Genomic DNA, 18,479 nt, shown 5'->3' with positions numbered 1-18,479 from the left:
CAGAAGACCTAGTTTCTAGTCTCAGCTAGACCTCCTGACCTCCTGGATGGCCCTGAAAAAGTCACATCCTATTTCTATGCCTCTGTTTCCCCTACCACTTTTTCTCAGGTTTGTCTATTTAGAATGGAAGGCATTTGTGACAGGGACATTCTGTATTTGTATAGAATCTTGAACAATGGGGACCCAATCTCAACTGGAGCCTCAAGGGGTTACTGTAATACATATACAAATAATGTACATTCTAGTACTAGGGGTCACTGAGATATCTATTCACAAAAGACCTGATAAAGAACCAAAATGTTCATTCAGTGCCTCATAAAATGTGTTATCTCCAGGAATTAAAAAAAAATGTACATGCAATTTTGTTTCTCTTTACTGAGGTTGTATTCCCAGGTGACACATGCCCCATTTTCATTAATAACTCCATGACCAGTCTCATGGTCCAAATGTTTCTCCAGAGATTGTACTTCTGTTGGACACTATATGCATAGTATTTGTTTTTTGTCCCTCCACCCCCAAGCAACATGGAATTTCAAATTCCAGATATTTTCTGTAGGAAACTAGATCCACAATAGCTCCTTCTGTTTTTGATAGTTTTTGCTTTGTTTAAGTGTACAGGAAATCTCTCTGTATATGAATGGAACGAGTGGTATTTTTTTGTAGTTTACTTTCTTCCTTTTGTTCCCGTTTTCTTCCTTGGACTGCATTTTATTAGGTCTTTTCTAATATACTATGCTATTAATAATCTTCAACGCAATGTATTTTTATTAGAACTTTCTTCTTCCAAAAACATCATCTCACATGTATGAAATGTTCACTCAACTTACACTTGGACCATTAACTATTTAAACTGCTTCATGGTAATCTGAGTCATGATTTCAAATGTATTGACAAAAATAACCTACACTCATCATTTTTAATAAACTATACTTGAAAAAAAATTGGTCAGCTGCCATTCCTTTCCCACCATCCTGATGAACTATGAATTGAAAACTGGATTTGGCTGGTTAACTTTTCTCTGTCCCCACAGGGTTATCTAGTCCCCAGAGTTTTGTTTTGATAGTTGTTAACTCAGCACATCACTGAAAAGGCTCCTAAATGACTCAGGTTTCTTGCTATTATGGGGTTCTAGACTGCAGAGAGCAACGGCAATGACAACTCCCCAACGTTTAGCTGCTACAGTGGAGTCCACGGAAAAGACGTTAGGATTTCTTTCCCTAAAACTCAAATCAAATACAACTTTTGATAAGAAAACATCCCTCACCTCCGCACAAAATCAGTCTCTGAAACCAAGTGCAAACACCCGTCTCTCCCTGCATACAGGAAATGGTCAGTGGATATAAAAGGAAGCTGCCCAAACATCATTGGTGGGCAAATATCAACACTCCAGACATTATAATCTGCAGTCGTTAGAGATACTGGGGACAGATACTGATCATGCTGAACTTCTACTGGCTTGAAGGTGCTCAAGCATCTCTCAGTATTTGTCCCATAGTTCCTTTCTTTCATTAATAAAGATCCCGAAGTGTTTGGGGATCCTTAGAAGTTCAGTAAAAGCAGGCATCTGGGAATTCCCCTGACATAGGGGGTTCCCCTGGGTGATGCAGAGACAGAAGAAAGGCCCTCCAGTGCTTCCCCTGACAGCCCATGCTGTAGAGATGGGACTACTATAGGCTGCTGCAGTGACCTATAAGGATTGTGATAGCCTGCTGTAAATTAGAAGAGTTTCTGGGGCTGCTTTAAGTTATGCTGAGAGTCAGTATGGTCCCCATCCAGAATCTTGGGGACTTTTAGGTGGTGGAAAGTCACCCCACAGTTCCCCCCTCCTTGTCCTGAGCCATGCCAAGCTTCAACTTGGCCACAGTTTGAAATTGGAGCCCAATGTTTTTCTGAATCTCATCCAAAAATTGGACTGAAAATCTTACATAAATAAACTCTCTTATAAGTCTTTCTATTCTTCCTGTTTCCAGTTGAAATAGAAATACTGAATACATATTTCCACGAGTGTTCACGACACTTTCTCTTTACACAAACAGTACTTCAACCAGATATTCACTTTTATAAATGTTTGTGGAAAGTGAATTAAAAGGGGCTGTGAATGAGTGCAAATCAAATCTGTGATTTATTTAAACAAATGTTTGCAAAAAAAATTGTGTGTGTGTGCAGAGTTGGACTTGCTTTCTTTTCCAGTATAAAATTAAAGCTATTGTGCAACAGATGTTCCTATAATCAGCTGTGCAATTACTCATCAACTGGGATTTATTCAAATAAAGAGAAAATCTATTTGAAAATTTACAAGACAATCAACTTCCCTCAGATTTGCTTTTTGTTGGGAACTTGCATAATCCAGTGAAATAAGATTTGGGATAAGTGTCCTAGGTTGGTGGCTCAAATCCTGCCCAGGTAAACAGAGTCTCGTTACTATTTGACAGTTGTTCACTATAAAACAGACATAACACCAACTCCCTACTTTACAGTGGTATTGCAAAGATAAATTAGTTAATGTTTGTGAGGCTTAAACATTAAAGTGATGAGAGCCATTGAAAAGCCACGAAGAAATGACTGGGGATTATTATCTCTGTGTTCAGGGTTTGAATGGTGTGCAGTAAGTCATATTGCAACCCATCAAATGAAGGAGAGCAAAAGAAATATTGAATTGCTGCCCCCATTTACTAAGTGCTATCCATCCTGTGCACTGAATTTGGCAGGGATCCTACAGAGAAAGCAGTAGGCCAGATTCCACAGAATGCTCCACGCTCCTTTTACACTGGTTCAGAGTCATAAGAGATTCAAAAGGGGCAGATTTAATCCTGGGGGAATACTCCCAGATCAGTGTGGTACAGAACTGCTTCAGTGGTAGAGCTGTTTGGGAATTTTTTGACTTAGTGTTTTTTTCATCAGAAAATTTGCTGTCTCTATGAAAATCTGACTAAAGACACATTTGGGAGATACAGAGAAAGCACTTGAGTGCATATACATAAGTGCACTTTGCAAAGTCTCTTCATTTGGCCAAATCAGAGTAAGTTTTCACCAGAGCACTGAAAGGATGTTTCAGTGAAGGGAGAACTATTTGTGAGCCAGAATTCAACTTTATTATTACTACTACTATGTATACTGTGATAGTGCCTAACAGACCAGGACCCCATGGTACTAGGTACTGTACAAACACAGAACAAAAACACAGTCCCTGCCCAACCTACTACCAATTTGAAATAAATAGTGAAATTCCCATTAATAGCACATGGAGCAAGGCTGGCTCCAGCCAACAGCGCAGCGGTACGTGGGCAACACTTCAAATTGCCCCAGTCCCATCACTGTTCCAATTATGCTGACTGGCAACATGTTCTTCTGTTGTTCGTAACTTGAATGGAAAATGTTTCAATTAGGCAGATAACAGCATTTTAAGCAGTATTTCAAGTTTTACAGATTCCTATAAAATATGCTATAGACAGAGCTGAAATTTATTCACATGACTGACTACCCAACATGCCAAAGAACTGGTCTATAATAGATTACTTTAAAAGAATAAAAGAAAGTTTGCTGACAAATTAGATTCATAGATACTAAGGTCAGAAGGGACCATTATGATATTGCTCGGGCATGTAGGAATGTTATCAGGAGGGCCAAATCGCACCTGGAGCTGCAGCTAGCCAGAGATGTCAAGAGTAACAAGAAGGGTTTCTTCAGGTATGTTGGCAACAAGAAGAAAGCCAAGGAAAGTGTGGGCCCCTTACTGAATGAGGGAGGCAACCTAGTGACAGAGGATGTGGAAAAAGCTAATGTACTCAATGCTTTTTTTGCCTCTGTTTTCACTAACAAGGTCAGCTCCCAGACTGCTGCGCTGGGCATCACAAAATGCGGAAGAGATGGCCAGCCCTCTGTGGAGATAGAGGCGGTTAGGGACTATTTAGAAAAGCTGGACGTGCACAAGTCCATGGGGCTGGACGAGTTGCATCCGAGAGTGCTGAAGGAATTGGCGGCTGTGATTGCAGAGCCACTGGCCATTATCTTTGAAAACTCGTGGCGAACCGGGGAAGTCCCGGATGACTGGAAAAAGGCTAATGTAGTGCCAATCTTTAAAAAAGGGAAGAAGGAAGATCCTGGGAACTACAGGCCAGTCAGCCTCACCTCAGTCCCTGGAAAAATCATGGAGCAGGTCCTCAAAGAATCAATCCTGAAGCACTTGCATGAGAGGAAAGTGATCAGGAACAGCCAGCATGGATTCACCAAGGGAAGGTCATGCCTGACTAATCTAATCGCCTTTTATGATGAGATTACTGGTTCTGTGGATGAAGGGAAAGCAGTGGATGTATTGTTTCTTGACTTTAGCAAAGCTTTTGACACGGTCTCCCATAGTATTCTTGTCAGCAAGTTAAGGAAGTATGGGCTGGATGAATGCACTATAAGGTGGGTAGAAAGCTGGCTAAATTGTCGGGCTCAACGGGTAGTGATCAATGGCTCCATGTCTAGTTGGCAGCCGGTATCAAGTGGAGTGCCCCAAGGGTCGGTCCTGGGGCCGGTTTTATTCAATATCTTCATAAATGATCTGGAGGATGGTGTGGATTGCACTCTCAGCAAATTTGCGGATGATACTAAACTGGGAGGAGTGGTAGATACGCTGGAGGGGAGGGATAGGATACAGAAGGACCTAGACCAATTGGAAGATTGGGCCAAAAGGAATCTGATGAGGTTCAATAAGGATAAGTGCAGGGTCCTGCACTTAGGACGGAAGAACCCAATGCACAGCTACAGACTAGGGACCGAATGGCTAGGCAGCAGTTCTGCAGAAAAGGACCTAGGGGTGACAGTGGACGAGAAGCTGGATATGAGTCAGCAGTGTGCCCTTGTTGCCAAGAAGGCCAATGGCATTTTGGGATGTATAAGTAGGGGCATAGCGAGCAGATCGAGGGACGTGATCGTTCCCCTCTATTCGACATTGGTGAGGCCTCATCTGGAGTACTGTGTCCAGTTTTGGGCCCCACACTTCAAGAAGGATGTGGATAAATTGGAGAGAGTCCAGCGAAGGGCAACAAAAATGATTAGGGGACTGGAACACATGAGTTATGAGGAGAGGCTGAGGGAGCTGGGATTGTTTAGCCTGCAGAAGAGAAGAATGAGGGGGGATTTGATAGCTGCTTTCAACTACCTGAAAGGGGGTTCCAAGGAGGATGGCTCTAGACTGTTCTCAATGGTAGCAGATGACAGAACGAGGAGTAATGGTCTCAAGTTGCAGTGGGGGAGGTTTAGATTGGATATTAGGAAAAACTTTTTCACTAAGAGGGTGGTGAAACACTGGAATGCGTTACCTAGGGAGGTGGTAGAATCTCCTTCCTTAGAGGTTTTTAAGGTCAGGCTTGACAAAGCCCTGGCTGGGATGATTTAACTGGGAATTGGTCCTGCTTTGAGCAGGGGGTTGGACTAGATGACCTTCTGGGGTCCCTTCCAACCCTGATATTCTATGATTCTATGATCATCTAGTCCGACCTCCTGCACAATGCAGGCCACAGAATCTCACCCACCCACTCCTGCGAAAAACCTCACCTATGTCTGAGCTATTGAAGTCCTCAAATCATGGTTTAAAGCCTTCAAGGAGCACAGAATCCTTCAGCAAGTGACCCATGCCCCATGCTACAGAGGAAGGCGAAAAACCTCCAGGGCCTCTTCCAATCTGCCCTGGAGGAAAATTCCTTCCTTACCCCAAATATGGCGATCAGCTAAATCCTGAGCATATGGGCAAGATTCACCAGCCAGATACTACAGAAAATTCTTTCCTGGGTAACTCAGATCCCACCCCATCTAACATCTCATCACAGGCCATTAGGACTATTTACCATGAATATTTAAAGATCAATTAATTACCAAAATCATGTTATCCCATCATACCATCTCCATAAACTTATCGAGTTTATTGTTAATGCCAGATAGATCTTTTGCCCCCACTGCTTCCCTTGGAAGGCTATTCCAAAACTTCACTCCTCTGATGGTTAGAAACCTTTGTCTAATTTCAAGTCTAAACTTCCCAATGACCAGTTTATATCCATTTGTTCTTGTGTCCACATTGGTACTAAGCTTAAATAATTCCGCTCCTCTAAGTTCAAGGAAATACTGCTAAGTACTTACTAGATAGGATGGTTTTGTGATTGAAAATCTTGCTCCAAATCCCATCTTCTGTGTTGTCTTTCACTCCAAATTCATAAGGCGTGTTGGGCTTCAGATTCTCCACCACTGTCTCCGTAATTGGACAAAGCTGAAAACCCCATTTCTTGTTTTTATCCTTTTCCCTGTAGCGAACTGTATAAAATCTGTTCAACAGAAATGAAAGAACTATTCTTCACAAAGAGGAAACCAATTCAAATGAATATTTTCTTAAAAGAAGGTTTTCCACTCTTTCATATATCTATATAATTTGGGATGAGAGATGGTTTTCCTTGTGGGTTTCTAGAGAAAGTGGTATGAAATTTCTTGAACATCCTGAAAGATTTTCTATACAAAAGGCCAGTTCTCTTGTTTTTCCAGCCCCTTTGAGTCACCAGAGCAGCACAAAGATGCTGGGAAAGCCACTGTATCTCCCAAGCTGGGGTAAAGCCAGCTTAGCCAGTTTCTTTCTAAGCACGTTCCCCACCCTGCAACTCTCAGCAGAGGGGATGCATTGGGAGTAGGAGTGAGTGTAGCGAGAGTGTTAATGTGTGTAACTAATCTCCTCTTTCGGACAAGCCCCTTTGTTGACCATAGCCAGCAGGCTTACTTTATACAGCCCCTGTGGTGCTCTCTAACATACGCCAGAACCAGGGCCAATGCGCTACTGGCCTCTGGAATCAGGGAGGCACAAGCAACTCCTAGCAATCTCTCTCCCCGACAAGAAAATCCTGAATACAGCAGAGAGTCTGGCCCTACATATTTTTAAGAAAGTATAGTAAATAAATAGTATTTTAGGCTTATATATGTTTCATCCAAGGATCTCAGAGAGCTTTAATGTGAAGTTCAATATTATTGCACACACTTTACAAATGGGGAAACTGAGGCATTACCTTCTGCAGTCTAAAATGTAGTATGTAGGGAGGAAGACAGGAGGAACTTTGAAATTAAAAACATATTCCAATAGGATTTGCCAGATTCCTTTCCTACCCAATCCACCATCCTGAAAAATGATGACTGTGATGTTAATGAGTATGAATCACCGTAATATAAACTTTGGAACTAAACTCACATAGCTTGCCATAGCTTCTCATATTTAATATACACACTACTTTACTGCCAAGGTTTGTGGGGGAATGCAAAGATATTTGGCAGCATTTTAACTGAAGTACTGCTGAAACTTGTTAGACATAGCATGAATAAATAAGTTTAATTTCCTCAACAGTCTAACATTTTCATCAACAGGAAAGGCATACATTCTGTCCAGTGGTATTTTTCCTCATTTGAAAAATGACATCAGAAAGAACTTAAGGACATATTAAAAATATTTTCCTACATGACAACGAATCACTCAGAAATCACTAAAAGCAAAAAAAAAAAAAAGAGAGATCTGATTTTTGATTTGATTAAGGAGGTTTGATCCATATTATGTACGAAGAAAGGTGGGAGTGAGATCACAGGAAGAAAAGAACCTTAGGAAAACAATACACATTTCTCTTTAATCTACTGCAAAGGTCTAGTGGTCTCTCTCTCTCTCTCCTGACATCCATCTCCACCCTCTGACAAACAGAGGCTAGGAACACCATTCCTTACCCTTCCTGGCTAATAGCTATTAATGGACATAACCTCCATGAATTTATCCAGTTCTCTTTTAAACCCTGTTATAGTCCTAGCCTTCACAACCTCCTCAGGCAAGGAGCTCCACAGGTTGACTGTACGCTGTGTGAAGAACTTCCTTTTATTTGTTTTAAAACCTGCTACCCATTAATTTCATTTGGTGGCCCCTAGTTTTTATATTATGGAAACAAGTAAATAACTTTTCCTTATTCACTTTCTTTACACCACTCATGATTTTATATACCTCTATCATATCCCCCCTTAGTCTCCTCTTTTCCAAGCTGAAAAGTCCTAGCCTCTTTAATCTCTCCTCATATAGGACCCGTTCCAAACTCCTAATCATTTTAGTTGCCCTTTTCTGAACCTTTTCTAATGCCAGTATATCTTTTTTGAGATGAGGGGACCACATCTGTATGCAGTATTCAAGATGTGGGCATACCATGGATTTATATAAGGGCAATAAGATATTCTCCCTCTTATTCTCTATCCCTTTTTAAATGATTCCTAACGTCCAGTTTGCTTTTTTGATTGCCGCTGCACACTGTGTGGACATCTTCAGAGAACTATCCACGATGACTCCAAGATCTTTCTCCTGATTAGTTGTAATTAAATTAGCCCTCCTCATATTATATGTATAGATGGGGTGATTTTTTCCAATGTGCATTACTTTACATTTATCCACATTACATTTCCTTTGCCATTTTGTTGCCCAGTCACTTAGTTTTGTGAGATCTTTTTGAAGTTCTTCACAGTCTGCTTTGGTCTTAACTATCTTGAGCAGTTTAGTATTGTCTGCAAACTTTGCCACCTCACCGTTTACCCCTTTCTCCAGATCATTTATGAATAAGTTGAATAGGATTGGTCCTAGGACTGACCCTTGGGGAACACCAGTAGTTACCCCTCTCCATTCTGAAGTTTAAAGTCATTGTATCCTAGTTAACTTTATTTCATGGGCCTAAAATAACATCGCCAAGGCATGAACCCTCCCACGCCAATTTTACAGCAGAGTGGCTGTAGAGAGGGTTATTGTGAAAGGTGGCTGCTGAATCTAGGGAACATTTTACTTCATTACTAAAATACACCCAAAGGCAAGCTGCAGTTCACAGCAGTTTCCTTCACAACTTTAAGGAGCTGGGTTGACTTTTTCTGTGTGTTTAACCTGCACACTGTTAATATTTTTTCAACAGATTTAAATGGGATTGGGAATTTAGGTCTACTGATGGCATGTCATATTGCAATCCTTTGCGAACAGCTGACTAGTTTCCTGTCTACAGGATGGCAAATTATGGGCAGGATTCATGATAGGGGTGAGAGTTAGATACACTTCACTGACAAGTTTAGCAACTAAAATGTATTCCTATTTGTTGTACAAACAAGTTCATGACTGCTTGTGGTTATTAGATACCATGAAATTTTTCGTTAGACAAGATCCTCATCAAATTCAAATTCTTAAATTCGCCTAAATTTCTACTGCACTCTCCTCTGGGTACAGTATTATTCACATCCACCCTGAAGAGGAGTGGACGTGCCTAATCTGATTGGTGCCAGGTCACAATGCCTGCAGTGCGGACCTGGGCCCACCGTCACGGGACGAGACATGCAGCTGTGGGGTGAGTGCTGGATGCGCTTGGTCTCCAAACCACTTTCAAGATTTCACAGACTTTATTTAAATCCATGCTTTCTGTTCCCATCTGTGACCATCATATCAAAATCGTAGCCTTCTCTATAACAAGTCATCATGGGCTGTTGAGACAGTTAATTTATGTTTGTGCAGCACTTTGAAATCCCTGAATGAAAAATACTAAGAACAAAGTATAATTGTTTATGTATTTTCAAATTTTAGAAAGACCTAGTGATATTTATTTTCTATTCCCTGCAACTCATTTGCTGTCTTTTACTCCCACAACAGTTTATAGAACCAATGCTATTTTCATCTTTAAAACATTTAAAACACTAGTAGCTATCTACGGTACTCATACAATCCCCATCACCACAGTATCTGAACACCTCACAATCTTTAACATATTTATCCTCACAACACCCCTGCGAAGTAGGGAAGTGCTACTATCCTCATTTTACAGATGGGCCACAGAGAAACTAAGTGACTTGCCCAAGGTCACACAGGAAGTCAGCAGAAGAACAGGGAATTGAACCCAGTCTTATGGTAGCACCCCAACCACTGGACCAGTCTTTCTCCTTTTAATAATACAGACACAACACACAGCAAGTTAACTTATGAGAGGGGAGGAGATTACTAATTGGTACACTGACCTGACTGTCCCACACGCATTTTGGCCCAATGTATTTAAAAGTAAAGGGAGGGGTGTCGCTGCCAGAGAGGGTTGGAATAACTGTCCCTCACCAGTCCCTAGTGTTTGACTTAAGAAATTGGTTGACAAAGAAGACCACCACTGCCATCTGCTGTTCTTGTGGCCTGGGGGCTTTCTTTTCACATATGCTGTTAATTAAATCAGCCATCGGAATTGGAGAGAGCGTAGCAGACAGACTAATAGGATGGCTTCAAAGGAACTACTGGGCACAATCCTTGCAGCAGCAGAAACTTTCTTAGAATGGGGGAAAGAATTTCCCACTTTTCTCCATCTCTGTTGGTCCTCTGCCCTTCACCCAGGGACCCTTGCTGCTTAAATTAGCCCTTGATCCCTACAGGACAGAGATGGCAGCCCCAGTGTCAAAGAAGATTTAATTGTCATTTTCATTTCTTTCCTTCATCTTTTTACCCCTCCCTCAATAATTTTTTTGTTTTAACTAAAATCAGGCAATCAGCAACCACAATTAAAAGGCCTGTATGCAATAAAATTAGACTTATATGAATTTCCTTGTACCACTGATATACACACATGCATAAAGAAAACCTACAGGTTTTGCACTGGAATTTCCAACAGAAGTTGACAACCCAGATTTTGTCTTTTTGGAAAGATATTGGGAGACCACACTGCAGATCCGCATGCTGAATTTGTAATGAAAGAAGTGCTGGGGCTCAAGCAATTAGGTGCCAGGGCTCAAACAATTTTTTTTACATTCATAACTGATACAGCAAGCACAGAGGTGCCAGAGCTATAAACTGCCAAGCCTAGAGGTGCCGGGGCTCAGCCCTGGTAAGCCCTGGCACAAATTAAGCACTGGGTCCAGAAGGATTGATAGGATGAGGGGGTAAAATGGGGGTGTTTCCACAGGAAAGTGTGTGTGGAGTGCACACACGCATACACATACACCTTTGCAGCCACACAGATGAAGCATTGCTCCCTATACACAGCCCCAACACCCCACAAGTTATTCCTACCCCTTAAGCGGGAACAATGGGCCAAAGAGTAGGTAATACATTATATAGAGAGAAAATATATTACTGAATCTTTTGCAGCGTTCCATTCCCCCTCCCCCGCCGCCGCCCACACACATATACTTCCCCTCACCCTCAATAGTTGGAATTTTGGGTTTGTATTTTAAATACATCCCTATTGAAATTCCCTCCTCCCTTCAAAATAAAAGACTTGGAGAGGAATTGGGGTGGAGGGAAGGCAGATTAGTAAATCATTTTAAAAAAAGAAAAAAGTAGAAAGTTATCAGTATTTAACAGCTAAGTATGTGCACATCCCTGTATTTCTCAGGGTAAAGCCTGACATCAGCCCTTGGTGGTACTGCTGTCCCCAATACAACGCAAACAGCAACGGATAATTCAAATAAAACATTACTGTAGCTGTCACAAATCCCTGGCTCTTCCCTGTGTGAACCTGTAATATTTGAAGATAATACTTCAACCACTGTTGCAAAGTCTGGTTTTATTTGTAATCAGCAAGAAGACATACCTCCCTCCCCTTTATCAGGGCTTTCAAAAAGAGACATACTAGGTGGGAGTTTATTTAAGAGCAGGTTTGTTACTGTTTAAAAATCTGTCTATATCTGCCTGCCCACAATTGTTAGATTCACAACTCTGGCATAAGTTTTTCTTTTTTGGAGGGTGCACTTTAATCAGAAAATACTGTATCTTGTGTCCAGAAAATCTATTTCTGTTTCAGTCAACATTGCTTAAAACATCTCAGAGTTCACTCAGTGTTGTATTCCAACTGAATACATTATGATACTTCTGATGCCCCATAATAATGAATCTCTCATAGACAGTATTTTCCCAGGTCTCAGGTTGCACCTAAATAGAGTACTTCAACAGATCTCTTGGAGTGCAGGGGGCAAGGAAGAGGCACTTCACCCTCCACCTACACAGATATTCCATTCCATCAGAAAACAACTAAACCAGGCACCTAAAAAGCCCAGCCACTGCGACAGTACAAAATACAGAAGCTGTAAACAGAAGAGAAGTATTGTCACAGTCAGTTGACAGCTTGATGATGCACACAGCTCCCCAGGAAAATGAGCAGGGTAAAGAAACATACAGCCTAAGAGCATGCAGCAGCATGTTAGTCAGGTTAATGGTCTCCAAGGCCAAGAAGGACCACTGTGATCATCTAGTCCGACCTCCAGTATAACACAAGCCACAGAACCTCAAAAGAAAAATAATTTCTTTTGAACTAGAACGTATCTTTGGAAAAAACATCCAATCTTGATTTAATAACTGGGGTTACTCAAAGTGGCCCTCCTATACATAGGAGGAGTTTTTAAAAATCCAGGAAGTGATCATTCTTGAAATTCCCATCAGCAAGGTGATATTCTGACCTGGGAAAAAGGCACACAGCTCCCATTGAAGGCAATAGTATAAGAGAAAAAGAAAGAAAAGAGGGCAAAAACCACCTCCTCATTCAAAGAAAATCTCTTGGGCCTGATTGTCCTCTGCCTTGCAAACTGTAGAGTCATTTACACCTGTGAAAAGAGAGTGTAAAACATTTCCATTGTGATTAAAAGGCTTTTTACGCTTCTTTAGTATTCAGTGAACACAGAATGTGAATAACTCCACAAGATGCAAAGCACCGGAGATTGAGGCCTCTATTATGTAATACTGAGCTTAGTCCCAGTCTTTATATACCTAATACATAAAATGACTGAATAGCGAGCATTTCAAAAGAGTGCATGCAATACATCCAAGTGATTTGAAATATGTTCCTTTTATCTAGAGACTTACTTTTGCTTCTACCAACACAAGCTCTGCGACTATTTTGGGGAGCTGAAGTAGGCCCTACATTCTGAAACATGCATACAAACCATTTCGATTCAGCCAGAAAGGCATCGTCTTTCCAATGCGCCAATAATCAATGACTTCACTGCCATGAGCCCAATTAGAGGGACAAGGTGGGCCAGGCAATTTATTGCACCAACTTCTGTTGGTGAGAGAAACAAGCTTGTGAACTTACACAGACCTCTTCTTCAGGTCTGGGCCATAAAATAGTGTAATATTAAACAAATGGAGGTCATTTCAGTGCGATTAAATTTCTGTTCAAAGAAACGTAGTCACATTTTGAAAATATACCACTGAATTATAACACATTTGTGCCTGATTTCTCTTAAACTAGCTGTTGTTACTTGCAATACCTACAATTTATATAACAAAGATTAGAGAAATTATTTACTCTACTTTTATCTGATAAGCGTTTACATATAGTCTCCCCTGCATACATATGTTTCCCCTGTATAGTTGTTCTGTTACAGTAGTCAGTTTTCTGACAGAGTTAGAGCCACATGGTCTGTATATAAGAGACAAAAACTATCAAAGCAGTTCCCAGTGTAACTCCCTATTTTATGTGGCCATTCTAAAACATTCACCTCTTTGGCTAAAATTTTTAGCAAAATGACTTCAATTGTTTATAGTATGAGAGAACTGCAAAAAGCACATTTTCCCCTGCTTAAAAAAACGCTCAACATATTTTCTCCCAAAGCAACATCATAAAAGTCACTGAACATTGAAACTTCAAACTCAGTGTGTTAATAGTCTCCACTGAGGAACTCTGCTTGAGTATGAAAATACAGCAGCGGACTAAGTATCTTCAGTAGAAAATTAAGTTGTTAGCTGTGCACTTAAAAACACTGTTAGATATTTACAGCTGGATACGTTCAGCTAGCTATTTGGATTTAAAGAGTTTTATAAGTGTTGCTGGTAATGCTGGCAGAATCATTATGCTCCATGAGGCAACAAAATGCTCTGGATCTTTTTTCATTCCTCTCCTTGCCCCCTCCCCCCCCATCCCCTCCTTCTTTAAATATCTACAGGAGGAAATTAAATGAGAGGAAAAAAATCTCTTGCAGATGCAATATTAAGACAGTTAATAGCACAAACAAAAATTTAAGAAACGCAAATTTGTCACAGAGTGTTTTACTCAGCCTTGGTGCATATAATACTCTCTATTCCTATTTTTCTGATCGAAGATCAAACTGTGTCTGTTGGGGACAGGTCTGTGTTGGGCACGGTGTGGAGCTGATCTGACACACTGGGGGATGTTCAGGAAGGGTTGCACCACAGTAGAGACTCTTTCACAGACCTCCAGGGAGAATAAATATATTGCTCACACAATGTGCTCCCCCTCCTTGAACAGCAAGCTCCACCACAGCCCATCCACACCCTTAAATCTTGAGGATGGCTTGTGTCCCCAGAGGCACTAGACAGGAGCTGGGCCTTGCGCTGCCCAGTGTACAAAGACTAGTTGTGCTTAGCACTTTGCCTGGGGAGCACAAAAGGAAGACAGAGGAAGGCACCTTTGACCTCCCCTTCTACTCCACAGAGTGACCTCTTGTATACCATAAAAAATAGGGGATGTGACATGTGGCTGAGTTAACACTACTGGTGGAACCTTAACATGAGCACTTCCTGACTTTGGGTAATGTTTAACTGGGTAACCATAAAACCGCGTTAACAGTTTTTTTTCATTTAAGACATTAAATTAATACTATTGTCTATGTACATCCCTACAGTTTTAAGGCAGTGACCAAAATTTTTCAATCACTTCTGGTAGATCACAGCCTTAGAGATTGACCCTGCAAAGAGCTGAGCGCTACCTAAATGCATCTTCTATCGCTTCTCTGGGCATTGAGGGCACTGATAGCCTTGCAAGAGGCATTCAGCTCCCTGATGGAGCAAGTCCTTAATCTGGTAAATTGTGAAAAAGGTTGGAGGAATATGCAGCAATATGAAAACAATACTAAGAACTGGCACAGATAATGTTCCTGTCAATATGGATACAGAGTGTACAAATATGTATTCATTTGGCTTGTGATTAACATCATGTATCTGCAGAACATGAATGCAAATTTCACTGGAATAAATAAAACAATGCCAATAAAGTCAACGATGTCCCTGGGAATAAAGCACCTATTCATTCAATACTCCAGCATGCCAGCTACTCACAGGGCCAAATTCATCAAATGTGTAATTCCACTGAAGTTGACAGAGTTACGCAATGGATGAACTTGGCCAATGAACTCATGCTTTACCATATGTTTTCCATCTCCAAAGTCAGTGTCCAGTAGCCGGTTCCAAAGCAACTAGCCTATATTATGCACCATTTGTATAACAGCTTAATGTCCATTCGGACATCTGTCAGATGGTAAAATTTGAGACTGAGAACACTGACTCTGTTTCAGATCATTCAAAGGTAGAAATTAAAACCCCTTATGTGGACACTAATGCACATCTCTTGCTAAGAAATCACATTTACCACACAATGCACGTAACCAACCGGCACAGAGGTTAACCACTGCACAGAAACCTTAACACTTCACAGATGATTAGATTTATGTGTTTCAAAATCTGATATTAGCTAGAATTGGCCACAGTGAAACATCTCAAAAATGTATTTTGTAAAGTAAGTCACCCTACACCTGAAATAAAAGCTGATGCCGGTGCGTCACTTGAACAATATTTACTTTGATACTTCTTAAAATGGTATCAACGAGTTATTTATTGGATAACTTTGTGAACAGAGTTGGCAGAAAAAAGTGAACCCCTTTCTGCAAAAAAACTGGTATTTCTGGGGGAAAAATCACCTCAAACCGGTCAAAATGTCAGAAACACAAAGTTTTTCATAGAAGGGGTTCAAAAGAAAAATTCTATTTCAGACGAACTACAATGAACTTTTTCAGCCTGCTGGGAAGAGACTTACAGCTTGGCTGCTGGAGAGGCCAAGAGTATGGGCACTCAACCTCCCTATCTCCCCACTTCCCTCCCACCTGCAAGCTCTGGGTCCTGACAGGCAGAGTGTCTGGGTATTCAGCCTCACCATCAACATCTCTCCAGCTCCAGGAGCCATATAGGTAGAGAGCTATGACTCTGGGGCTTTTTGCCTCACCATCTCCCAGAGCTGGAGGGATGAAGGGAAGCAGCCCTCCGGGAAAGCTTCTGTTAATTTCACTGGGAGAAAGTGAAATTGAGAAAACCCTTCCAGGTGGACATAGCCATGGAGCCATTGTTTGGATTTTTCTTGACAGAATATTGAATTATTTTCCAGTAAAATTCAGGTTTTCTCGTGGGAAATTTCAGTTTAGCAAAAAGGGCATTTTTAGTTGGAAAATCGTTCCAGTGAAGAGTTTTCCAAAAGCTCTACTTCTAAATGCTTTTTTCTAAAAGAGATTATTGGCTTTACTAGCCCTGCACCTGGGAAATGTCTGTGAATCACCCTTATATCTATCGCAATTGTTCTATATGAATGTGACATCTTAACACTTTGTTTTAACATTTTATAGCTGTGAGATCGTAAACCTTGTAAGTTATCTCACAGGACAGCAATTTTAGTTTATTTACTGGAGACTACTACACTATATACAGTTGAATTTGACCTCTGCTTGAAACTATAGAAACATATACTGTATATTAAATCTTCTTCTTTGGCTATCCCTCAATGCAAGGATGATGTCTGCCAAGGGGGTTCATTGGTGGGTTTTTAAGTGGCTGAGGAGCCCAATTCGTGCCCTGCAGATTTTCCCACAGAAGTGACAGGTGTAATCTTGGAGGAGACATAGCTGTTGGCTGGACTGTTGTGCCCTTTCTTTCCTCCTTTGTTGCTTCTCTGTCTCATGAGCACGTCTGTTCTCCTCAAAGTGAACTGTGGCTTGGTGTATGGGGTGATGCCACTGTGTTCTGTTCCGTGCCGAGTGCTCCCAGTTTGTTGGGTTGATGCCTCCGAGTATGTCTTTGAAGCACTTCCACTGCCCTCCATGACTTAACTGAGAGAAGAGTACTTGTTTCGGGAGGCGAGTGTCAGGCATACATACACAGTGGCCAATCCAGCGGAGTTTGTGTTTAATGACCTGCGCTGCTATACTGCTGATGTTGGCTGAAGAGAGAACGCTGTTAGTGCGTCAGCCTTCCCAGCTGATCTTGAGAATCCTTCTGAGGCAGCGCTGTTGGAACCACTCCAGCCACTTGAAATGTCATCTGTGGGTTATCCAGGTCTCACACCCATAAGAGAAAGGTGGAGATGACAACTGCCTTGTAAACCACTATCTTGGTGCCGGTTTGCAGATCCCTATCATTGAAGACTCATTTGAGTAGTCTTCCAAAGGATGTGCTGGCACAATGGATCCTGTATTCAATTTCTGTGTCAATTCTGGCTGTTTGGGATCTGCCAAGGTATGGAAAATGGTCCACATTTTCCAGGGGTTCTCCGTTGATGGTGATTTGTGGAGTACAAAGAGTAGTTTGACGGCTGGTAGAGTACCTTGGTTTTCCCGATGTTGAGAGAGAGAACCAGGCTGTGACAGACATCGGCAAAAAGATTTAGGATACTTTGCAGGTGGGCCTGTGTGTGTGTGTGTGTGTGTGTAAGAATGACACAGTCATCTGCATTCTCGTAATCTTAGATTTTTTTTGGAGATGTTAGAGATTGAGGTGTATCGTTCATACGATACTCAACCCCGATTCCATCAGGGAGGGATTCATGGATGAGAATCAGGATCACGGCAAGGTAAATGGGGAAGAGTGGAGTTCCTCGGCAAGGGAGAGAAAGTGGTTTAGTAGGATCCGGGCAAAGATCCTACTAGGAGGGAAATACTTCTATAGTTCTCACACAAAAGGTTTGTCCCCTTTCTTGAATATTGTAACAATGTTGGCAGTCTTAAAGTTGGGTGGAATTTCTTCATAGGTCCAGATTTTGTCGAGGAGTTGGTAAAATTTGTGCTTGATAATTGTTCCACCAGCTTTAAAAACCTCAGCTGAGATGCTGTCTGGACCTGGTGCCTTGTGATTTTTTGTCTGGGTGATGGCACAATGGACTTCCCCAGAAGATGGGGGATCAGCAAGGTGTTCAGTTGCTTAGCATTGTGGAATAGACTTGATGGTGTCTTCAGAGACCATGGATTTGCAGTTTACTAGGCTCTCAAAGTGCTCCTTCCAGAGTTGTTTAATGGCTACATTCTCCTTGAGGAGGGTGGATCCATGCTGAGAATGTAAGGGGGTTGGGCCTTTGGAGCTTGGCCAAAATACAGCTTTTGTTGCTTGAAAGAAGCTTCTCATGTCATCCTGCTCTACGAAACCCGGAATCTCAGAGGCCTTCTCTTGCCTCCACTAATTTTTGATGTCACATAGACTCCTTTGGACTTCGGCTTTGAGCAGGTGACAAGCCTCATGTTTTCATTGGTTGGAGGAATCGTTTTGCCAGTTACAGAATGCAGTTCTTTTCTGTTGAATTAATGCTAGGATTTCCTAATTGTTTTCGTCAAACCAGTCTTGGTGCTGATGAGTGGAATACCCTATAGTTTCAGCACATGCCCTGTGAATGGCATTTTTAAGTCGATCCCAGTGCTCTCGAATGTCAATGATGTTATTGACAAGTTTG

The 18,479-nt window shown here is 41.5% G+C and overlaps 1 protein-coding gene across 1 annotated transcript in view; it reads right to left on the bottom strand.

Moving 5' to 3' along the window:
* ABI3BP (ABI family member 3 binding protein) overlaps positions 1 to 18,479 on the bottom strand; it is a 317,415-nt gene that overhangs the window by 165,005 nt on the left and 133,931 nt on the right. Inside the window, exon 6 of the mRNA XM_078851501.1 lies at positions 6,121 to 6,302. Coding sequence (XP_078707627.1) covers positions 6,121 to 6,302 — 182 coding nt within the window. The remainder of the gene's footprint in view (positions 1 to 6,120; positions 6,303 to 18,479) is intronic.

Source organism: Lepidochelys kempii, chromosome 1 (assembly GCF_965140285.1).
Source record: "Lepidochelys kempii isolate rLepKem1 chromosome 1, rLepKem1.hap1, whole genome shotgun sequence".
NCBI classification, from domain to species: domain Eukaryota; kingdom Metazoa; phylum Chordata; order Testudines; family Cheloniidae; genus Lepidochelys; species Lepidochelys kempii.
This window is presented reverse-complemented; position numbering and strand designations above follow the sequence as displayed.